The following is a 10,000-nucleotide window of genomic DNA, read 5'->3' on the forward strand; positions in this document are numbered from 1 at the left end:
GCTAGAGGCAGCTCAACATTATAGACCTTTCCCCTTTCTGCCTCATGCGCTAGAGGCAGCTCAACATTATAGACCTTTCCCCTTTCTGCCTCATGCGCTAGAGACAGCTCACCATTAGAGACCTTTCCCCTTTCTGCCTCATGCGCTAGAGGCAGCTCAACATTATAGACCTTTCCCCTTTCTGCCTCATGCGCTAGAGACAGCTCAACATTATAGACCTTTCCCCTTTCTGCCTCATGCGCTAGAGACAGCTCACCATTAGAGACCTTTCCCCTTTCTGCCCCATGAGCTAGAGACAGCTCACCATTATAGATCTTTTCCCTTTCTGCCTCATGCGCTTGGGAAATGTGAATGGTTTTCAGCATAAGTGCGTCTCGTGTGCACGCACCCTGTCATTTATAATCACTGATCTATGTATAATAAACGTGTAGCACATTATGGGTTTAAGATGATGCCACTTGGCCACCATTTGGTCGGCCCAAAAGTATAATCATCAGCAAGGGGTTGGTAGTGAGAAAGTTGGACATTGTTCCAACGTAGACTGTTCCAACAATAAGCGTAAAACTAACTCTTGTGCAATCAATATGATGGCTAAGTCATCTCACTTGGTGGGCAACGTTGTGACGGGCCAATGTGCTGTAGTTATTATATATAGATCCGTACTTCTAATGCCTCTGCCATTCTCTGTCTCTTTCTTCTCTCTAATGTCTCTGTCATTCTCTCTAATGTCTTTGTCATTCTTTGTCTCTTTCGTTCTCGCTAATGTCTCTGTCATACTCTAGATCTGTCTGTTTCATTCTCTCCAATGTCTCTGTCATTCTCTCTAATTTCTCTGTCATTATCTCTAATTTCTCTGTTATTTTCTCTAATTTCTCTGCCATTCTCTCTTATGTCTCTGTCATTTTCTCTAATTTCTCTGCTATTCTCTCTAATGTCTCTGTCATTCTCTCTAATTTCTCTGCCATTTTCTCTAATTTCTCTGTCATTCTCTCTAATGTCTCTGTCATTCTCTCTAATTTCTCTGCCATTCTCTCTAATGTGCTATTTTTGTTGTTGTGATCAGGTCCAGATACGCCCGTGGAATCTGAGTGACTCAGACTTTGTCATGGATGGATCCTCACCCCTAGATCCGCGCAAGACGATCTTTGTAGGAGGGGTACCCAGACCACTCAGAGCTGGTAGGTATAGTTCAATACTAGAGGAAATTGGTGTCGACCCACGCAAAACGATCTTCGTGGGAGGGGTACCCCGTCCTGTCAGAGCTGGTAGGTATAGCTGCTATTAATCGCCGCTGCTATGTGAGGGGGGCAGGTACACTGTCTTAACTATGCTAGCCTGCGTCTGTTAGTTGTGAGCTTTCACTTCTTACCGCTTGCCTTTTTCTTACCGGGAAGGTTACCATACTGTCTCTCTGGCTGTCACACTGGGAAAGGTTACCTTACTAGCTGCATCTATTCACCTAACATATGAGATGCTTAGCCGATTTATTATCTCTCAAAGTAATAATACGTATTAACCAGTAAGAGATCGCGTTAGTCCCAACGCTTTCCATAACTCAAAGTGACCTAACCGGCTCTCTCGTAACCATCGTCTTTGAGCGAGGCACATCCATCTAACTGATAAACGCTTTAGCTGTCTACGCTTTAACTGGTGACCTTCATGTTGCTCGATATTCCGATAACTGTCCACTGCTGAATGTCATCTTGCCGGTCTGATCCTAACTATTACTAGCGGGCATCTTACTGGCTTCAGCTGAAACTGTCCGTTGGTTGATGTCTTCTTTCTTGTTATCGCCGCAGCTGTCTCTATGCGTATATTCTTATCGTAATATACATGCCTCTAACTGTCTAGAGAGGGGAAAGTTGTCCTACTATATAATCTATCTAGCTGCGTGTGGGTGGAGGTTGTCTTACTTGTCAACTAACTAAATGTCACGCTGTATTTTAGCACAGCGTAGTTCTCTAACTAAAACTTGTCTCGTTCGCGTCAGTGCGGTGCCAGTCTTGCCTGCAGGGAATTACTAACAACGTGAGCTGCTGTTAGTGTTAAATTTGAGTTTTCCATTTCTTGCCTCGCTCCGCTCTGCTAGATGAAGCGAGTGAGCGATCGATCGCGCGAATCAAATCAGCGTTGAATCACCGAGTTCTCTCCATTGAGAATGCCAGGCGTAGTGAAGCTCTGCTATTCTCGAGAAGAAAGCGGTCCGCTCTCGACCACTCTGTTGCAGCGCAAGCGCGCGCGCGGTAATCGAGGTGTTACATGCGTTGTTTGATAAATTGCACGCACTCGGGCTTAGCGACGTGTGAAGGGTTAGGGTTCTAACGCTCTTCTTACGCTCACTCGCTCTGGCAGCACACCCATCGTACTCTTACTTCACGGTTATAATAGTTGGAGACGGTTCCAGCAGTAGCTGAAGTTCGTTGCCTGCGTGCGTGCGCTAGAGTAGTGATGCTGCTGCTGCTGCTGCTGCTGCTAATTCTAATCGCAGGCAGCGCTTCTGTGCAGCCAGAGAGAGAGAGAGGCGTACGTGTACAATGCCGCTGCTGATGCTACTGCCTGCAGTCCTTGCTGAGTGAGAGAGAACCCCCCCTCTCCCCCCAGTTACTGCAAACGAGTAATTAACGCCTTAAGTCCCTCCCAGCAGCTGCTGCTTCCCCTGCCCTCCTCCCCCCTCCCGATCGACTGCCACACGCCCGTGAGCGTCGAGTAGAACTATGTGGTAGACGGCAACGGGCGGCATTTTGCTGTTTCAGTGGAGCTGGCGATGATCATGGACCGACTGTACGGGGGCGTCTGCTATGCTGGCATAGATACAGACCCGGAGCTCAAGTACCCGAAGGGAGCCGGCCGCGTGGCATTCTCTAACCAGCAGAGCTACATCGCAGCGATCAGCGCACGCTTCGTGCAGCTGCAGCATGGCGACATCGACAAGAGGGTAGGTGTCGAGTCTCAGTCTCAGTCTCAGTTGCCTGGTCAGTCTGCGCGCGTGTGTGGGTGCGCGCGCAGCTCGCTCAGTCTGCACGCGTGTACTGCGCGCGTGTGTGGGTGCGCGCCCAGCTCGCTCAGTCTGCACGCGTGTACTGCACGCGTGTGTGGGTGCGTGCAGCCCTAATAAGATCAAAAGTTATCACTCACTGCTGCAATGTACATCCTGCGTTAGCCTCACGTTGACTAGACTCTAGGCGAATGCGAGTTGAAACGATGTCCAACCTCGTTGTCGATCGCTGACTTGATATTAGTGTTGACGACAGACACGGTGGCCCGGCGTCGTCCTTCCGTTTCCCACCTCTGCTGCAGCTGTGCTTGTCTGATGTTAATTCTGCACGTGCTCTCTCTCTGTCTGTGTGTAGGTGGAGGTAAAGCCGTATGTGCTCGACGACCAGATGTGTGACGAGTGCCAGGGGGCACGCTGCGGAGGCAAGTTCGCCCCGTTCTTCTGTGCCAACGTCACCTGTCTACAGTACTACTGTGAGCACTGCTGGGCCACCATCCACTCACGCCCCGGCCGCGAGTTCCACAAGCCACTGGTGAAGGAGGGAGCCGATCGCCCGAGGACTGTGCCGTTCCGTTGGTGCTAGATGGCGCCACCAGCGAGCGGTACCACCGAGAACCAGTTGGTGTTTGACTGTCAGCAGCTGCATGCTTCAACGTGGAAAGTTGTTACACTCATCGTTTTTCGGATGACTGTGCAGTTTTGTATGTATTTTCTATACGGCGTATGAACTTTCGTTTTATCTGTAACTGATTAACTAACTTTTAGCCGCAGGGGCGACAGACCCTGCTCCCCCCGTTGTAACTGCTGTGGCGACAATATGTTGATGTGATATTCCATTTCATATTACATTTTTAATGTAAAATGGTATTTTTGATTGATGTTGAACTATGATTTGAAGAGAGAGAGAGAGAGAGAGAGAGAGAGAGAGAGACAGAGAGAGGGGGGTTAGCGTTCGCGCGTGTATGATTGATGAGTACAGGTGTGAGAGAGAGGGAGGGCCGGGCGACCGGGCCGGGGCACGAGGCTCACACAGCCAGCATGGCATGGCGAGTATTTTGTTTTAGAAATCATTTTCTAGGCGTCAGACTGGATGAGTCCTCGTTCCCCGGCGCCGGTAGCACCGCGTGCACATACGTGCGCGCGTGTATGTGCACGCGTGCGTGCGTGCGTGCGTGTGATGGCATGTTAGTACTCATGGGTCCACTAGGGGGCTCTAGAATCACTCTTCCCGAGGAGCTATCTGCAGCTAACACAGTCTATGAGGATCTGACAGTGAGGTGCCAACTGGTACTGTGGTCTTTATTTCATCAAGTTATGTGTACATTTAACTTGTAGTGTATTACCTCATTGCATATAAACCAAAGTGTCGAGTTCAGTCTGCTTTTGGTCAAAGAAGCTGCATGTGGTTTGTTTACCCGTGGTTGATGAGAGGCACATGCAAGTTGTTGACTGTTTGCGTTGTTGCCTGTCTGTCTGTTACCGAATCAACGGGCAGGTAGACCAAAACGTGCCTCATGTAAGACAGCGAGCGAGCGAGCGAGCGAGCGAGTGAGCGCGGTGTAATTGTGATGGGACGTCTCCCTTGGGGGCGCTGCTGCTGCTGTCTGCGAGCGGCGAGTCTCCGTGCGGGTGGCGCCCCCTGATGACTGCAAGGTGAAGCGTATGCACGTGCAGGTGTGCATATAGCTGTGATGTCGATAAACGGGGATTATAAAAGCTAGGACCGCATTTACTGCATGGGGTTAGGTATGCGGGACGCACGTGGCGCACAATCGTACATGATGAATGATTACAGGCGCACTTATGGCACTAGGCCAGCGTGAGCGCGATTCACGCAGCAGTCCTAGTGCGTGCGTGTGCGTGTGCGTGTGTGTGTATGTGTGTGTGTGCGTGCATGTGTGTGTGTGTGTGTGAGTCGTCGAATGTCCGACGCAACACAGCTTCCCTTTGGCAACTCGCTTAACTGAAGCTGGTTTCTTTGGCCAAAGTAGCGTTATTCATACTTGATCTCAGTATACCAAAGAATACAGTCTATTAATAACTGATGTTGTTAGTCCGTGTAGGCTGATGCTACTCCCTTTAATGTTCATTGTTGTTGTTACTAAAGTGTAACCCCTATGACCGTGGCAGTATTTTTGCCAACAGGTTCAGTAGATGCGTCTCGCTGCCACATGATGGCGCTACTGTGCAGCTGGGAGTTGTTTTATATATGGGAAATTTTTTGCATCAGTGGAGACTGTGCGAGAAGCCCTAGAGTGTGGCAGTGAGGCCAGCGAGTCGCGCTGACGCAGTAAAAATAAGTGTTCTAACATTTCTGGTAGAGAGAAGGGAGAGGAAGAGCGAGGAGGAGAGCTGCGTTCTCTTCCCGCGAGCAGTCAAGAGTGTTTGTATAGGCACCTCGGTGTGGTACTAGTAATTAAAACCAGTGATACGTTGTAGCACTGAGCGTGTGCTACTCTAACGACATTAATTTAATGATGATTCGGGTCTAGTCAGTCGTCGCCTGTGTTACTAGTGGTAGTCGGAACAGTGATTCCTCGAGTGTGGGGGCAATCTATCTGCTTGCGTGTTGACGAGGCAGAGGAAACTGTCTGATGTAGAGTGCACAGATTGTCTAGTGGAACTCTAAACCTTCGTAGCATGCTTGTGTTTCCACTTTGTATATTTTGGTGAACTTTTACTCTACTGATTTTTTTTTTAAATATCGCATTGCTGTGTGGTGAGCATCCCCTTCGTGGCACCAGCATCGGTGCTTCTGTCTACGCCTCGCTGCTATCCTGTCTCCGCAGGTTTTGCCCTCCCCCATAACTGACAAAAAAACACGTATCGCCGTAATATGATAAACAAGTACTTAGGTGTTTTCAAACATCACTGTGTGTGTCAGCATTATAATACCCGTATGTCCGCCGCATATCAGCAGGCACGTGTCAGTTTGGCTGGTGAAGCCCCACGGAGCACGTGACAGCCGCTCACGCTATAGGTGGCGCTGGGGAGAATGCTAGTCTTAGCTATAGTATGTAGCTAGTCGTGGTTGTGTGCAACAAACCGTGAGCGTTATAGTGGTGGCGAATGATGATGACTGACATGAGAATTCCGTCTGTGATGAGAGTAGGAAAATAGGGGAGTAAGAATGAGAGGAGGAGATAGCAAGAGAGAAGTTGAATGGACAAGAAGGGAAAGAGGGGGAGAGAAATTTAATGAGAGCGAATGGGGGATGGAGAGGAGAGGGGGAAAGAGAGAGAGAGAGGGGACAACATGAGGAGCAGTCCATGATAGTGTGTCGACAGTAAGAAAGAGTAAGTGTTGTAGTTACGTGCCATGCCTTTATATGGCAGCATGAGCAGATAGGAGAAGAGTGTAATGATATAATGGAAAGCGATAATGATTGAGAAATGAAGTGTCGGTGATGTCCACTGCCTAGTCATGCATGGCCGACAGTTCAGGAGTAGGAGGAGGAGGAGAAGGCAGGCCTTACAGATGCTTGTGATGAGGCAGTATGAGACAGGGATTCAGTAAGAGCGGCTGGCTACGTGGGGCTTCACATGCACCAAACCTAATATCTTAAACCATTAAATATGATACACAGTATATGAGTGTTGTACTTGATTAGGATGCTGTCCGAACTTCCGGCTGCATTCATACTGCACTTGCCCACAGATACATATGCCTCTGTTTCTCGTATGGCTATAATACTCTGCTCTATCTCTTATCGACATTTTCTGTTGGTAGCACTGTTCTGTATGGCTTTCCTTCATGATGCGTCACTTCGATCAAATTCCATAGCGTTTATATCTTCTTATAACCAGTAGCTGTGGGCAAGTTTTAACTTCACGTTTTTATTCATTATGCTGGTTCGCTCCCAAACTTGTAATATTTTTTATCGGTAATTCTTATTTTCTTATTTCATGTTTTCAAGTTCGTTGAGGGTTCTTGTTAGCATGTAGTTTTTGAATTTTTTAAACAAATTCTTTTTCACGTTTTCATTATGATTATATTTAATAGCACGAAAATTCCAAAAAAAAATCAATTGTAGTGACAAGTCTGTCTATATAGTTGGTCGTAGTATTTATCTCTTTCTTACTACTTGGTGTATAAAATTCAACATGATTTTTACATTATAACCGCAACCGCTGCAGCATATGTGATATATGTTTGGCTGGCGTTGTTTGTAAGTCTAGCTAGCCTTAAAATATTTAAGGATTATTTTTATCGTATTAAATGTCAGATAAAACAAAACTGTGCTTGTCACAGTTGTAGGTAAATGACAAAGGGCAGTCGGCCGGAGAGGTGGTTCGGTTCGTTCGCTGCTGCATGGTTACCGTTGCCGATGACAGTGCTACCTGTTGGAGGGCAGGTGAAACTATTGCACCGGTATAGGAAATTCACTGACCTTGCAGTCCCCTCTCTGTCCGGCCGGTCTGTGCAGGCCAGTCACACGCTTGGCTGGCATGGCAAGATGTAGGAAATTGTTATTAACTGGGCAAGAGAGGATTGGAGTGACATTATTATTTAATTCTGCAATCAAACAGTTGAAAAATAAAATATGGGTAAGATTGATTTTATTTTTCTCGTAATATTATTATGTATGATTCCTTTTCAGCCTTTGCCTGTAAGGATGCCAGTGCAGGAGATTTTAAACTTTTTTATTATAGTGAAACCTAAATAGAAAAACCAGATTTAATATATAGGTATTTGTAATTAAACGTTACCGTTTTTAATGTTCCACATTTTGTATTTTTCTGAACGTTTAATAGGAATTCTGGTAATTGAAACTTGATGTATAAGAGGGGTGAGTGGGGCACGTTTTCTCAGCTGTTGAGTTTGTTTGCCAATGTTTAGTCGTTATGGTGCTATGGCCAGTGTTTGCGCTTCGAACCCGTCAGCATTCGATTTCCACATAAAACCTCTAACAATGGTACAATGCAGCGTACAAATACCGTACGTAACAATGTATGTACAATGTCAATGGCCGTTGTGTGATACAGGCAACGAATGTTGCAGCTACAGCCATCATCCGCATCCTTCACTCAATGATCTTCCTCTATTTATCAAGTTCATACTAGGTTTTTCTATACGTATGTAAGTGTCGTCGTAATACATGGTGTATCGAAACAAGAGCGGTGGCATTTCGCGTGCAGAAGAAATTTTATTATCTATGTCGTTTATTTTTAACCGTAGTTTTGTATGTCCAGCTTTCTTATTAATTACTGTTGATAACGTTTACTGTATCACACAGTGTTCTGATTTTAGCGGAATTATTAAATATTGATCGACATTTTTCGAGAGAAGTGCGGCCGCTTTTGTGTGCGCGTTGCTTCTTGCTGTGTGATAGTGTAGTAAGGACTTTGTAATACCGTCGCCTGGTCCGGCGTATCACACCGCCACCTGGCGGCGACGTCCACGGTCATTGTTGGCAAAATCTTCCCGTTTCTCGTGTAACAATGTATTCGCTCACCTTCGTTTTCTACTATTTTTACCTTGTGCTGTGAAGCGATCAGAAGAGAAGGGAGAGAAGGATCTCTATACTGAGTCAAAGGGAAAGGGGGCACAGGGCGGATGTATGCGAAACGTGGTATCGCTGCGCAGGGTAGAGAGAGAGAGAGAGACTTATGTTTACACGTGTAATAATTTCTTTTGCCGTGTGTAAGGTAGTGAAGGCTTCTAAGTGTAAACGTGTGCGTCTCGGTAGCAATCGAAATTCCAGTGAAGCTATTGTTGGGTTGTGGTTTACCTCCTCGTATTCCCTTTTCCCCAACACGCACACTATTCCCCCCCACCCCACCCATGCAAGGGGTTGCTAACAATTTTATTTACGATTTGGCCTGTCACACTGTCATTTATGAGTACGGTATCAAAAGAAAACTTCAAACGCATAGTGTGTCGGTTTTCTCAGTTGTGAATTGCCGAGGCAATTTTTTACGTATTTTCTACTTGTAAAGTTTTTTCACAGTTCTAGATTTGGTCGAATATATATGTTGGAGAAATATTATTGCGGGGGTTGGTCGAATACAGGCGGAATGTATTACAAGCAACGGTCTCTACCGTGAATCGACTGTTCGGAACCAGTTGCACCCATTTCCATAGCATGCTTATTTTGTGTACACTCCATTTCACTTTACCCAATGTGCAATAAAACCCGTTGCAGGTACGTTTTTATCGAGTATTGCCTGAAATTGTTCGTACATGTGCCCGTGAGTAATTTCTAAACACCTGTAGCATGAAATAACAGTGTTTGTATTTTGGATAAAAGACAACACGTGTCATTATTTTAATATGTAGAATTTTGCTATCACTGTTGTGGTATCATGCATTACTTGTGGTATTATTATTATTATTAATATTGACTACATTAGAGCGCATGTCAGACCAAGAACGGAGTGGTATGGCTGCTGCTGTGCTGCACTTGCGCCCTCTGCAGGTGAAATGTAATTGTATAATTATATCCAGCATGTTATAATAACCTTTACAGTTCATGTAACCAGATGTGTAAACTTGGGCTTGTGGTAGCGCGCTGCTGAAGAGATGTGCGTGTTTAGTTCGCATATAAGAATGGAGAAAACATGTGTGGAAAATTAATTTTGCAAAAGTTTATTTTGTGTTACAATTATTTTTGGATTCACCAGTTTTAAGCTTAACTTATGAATTGATTTAGTTAGTTGATGTCCAGTGACCGAGTATAAGTTGTTTCTGGTTTATTTTGCTGTTGCTATAATATGTACTTTGATATGGTGATTTTTAATTGCATGCACCTTTTGTAAGCCTTTTTTGACTTCGTGTTGCAGACAACACTCTGCTGAACTGACTGTCACTGGCTGCTAGCACACGGAAATGTTGATGATTGCAACGGTTTATCTCATGTACTGTTGTACATGTGAGGTAAACTGGCGTATGAGCATGTTAGTCCCTCTCTACATGCTGTAACATGTATAAGTGGGCGCTAGCGTCTAGCGAACGGGTGTTCTTCCAACCAGTGACAGTAAATAAGCCAGCAGGTGTTGGTGTATG

General features: G+C 45.9%; 1 protein-coding gene across 1 annotated transcript in view; it reads left to right on the forward strand.

The window, feature by feature from the left end:
- The window catches only part of LOC106820684 (cytoplasmic polyadenylation element-binding protein 2-like), a 10,098-nt gene extending 3,915 nt beyond the window's left edge, over nucleotides 1–6,183 (forward strand). Inside the window, exons 3-5 of the mRNA XM_014825187.1 lie at nucleotides 1,064–1,178; nucleotides 2,754–2,935; nucleotides 3,351–6,183. Of these exons, the coding sequence (XP_014680673.1) occupies nucleotides 1,064–1,178; nucleotides 2,754–2,935; nucleotides 3,351–3,578 (525 nt within the window). The 3' untranslated portion in view covers nucleotides 3,579–6,183. The remainder of the gene's footprint in view (nucleotides 1–1,063; nucleotides 1,179–2,753; nucleotides 2,936–3,350) is intronic.
- The last annotated feature ends 3,817 nt before the right edge of the window (nucleotides 6,184–10,000 follow it).

This window comes from Priapulus caudatus, unplaced genomic scaffold (assembly GCF_000485595.1).
Source record: "Priapulus caudatus unplaced genomic scaffold, Priapulus_caudatus-5.0.1 Scaffold43, whole genome shotgun sequence".
Classification (NCBI taxonomy): domain Eukaryota; kingdom Metazoa; phylum Priapulida; class Priapulimorpha; order Priapulimorphida; family Priapulidae; genus Priapulus; species Priapulus caudatus.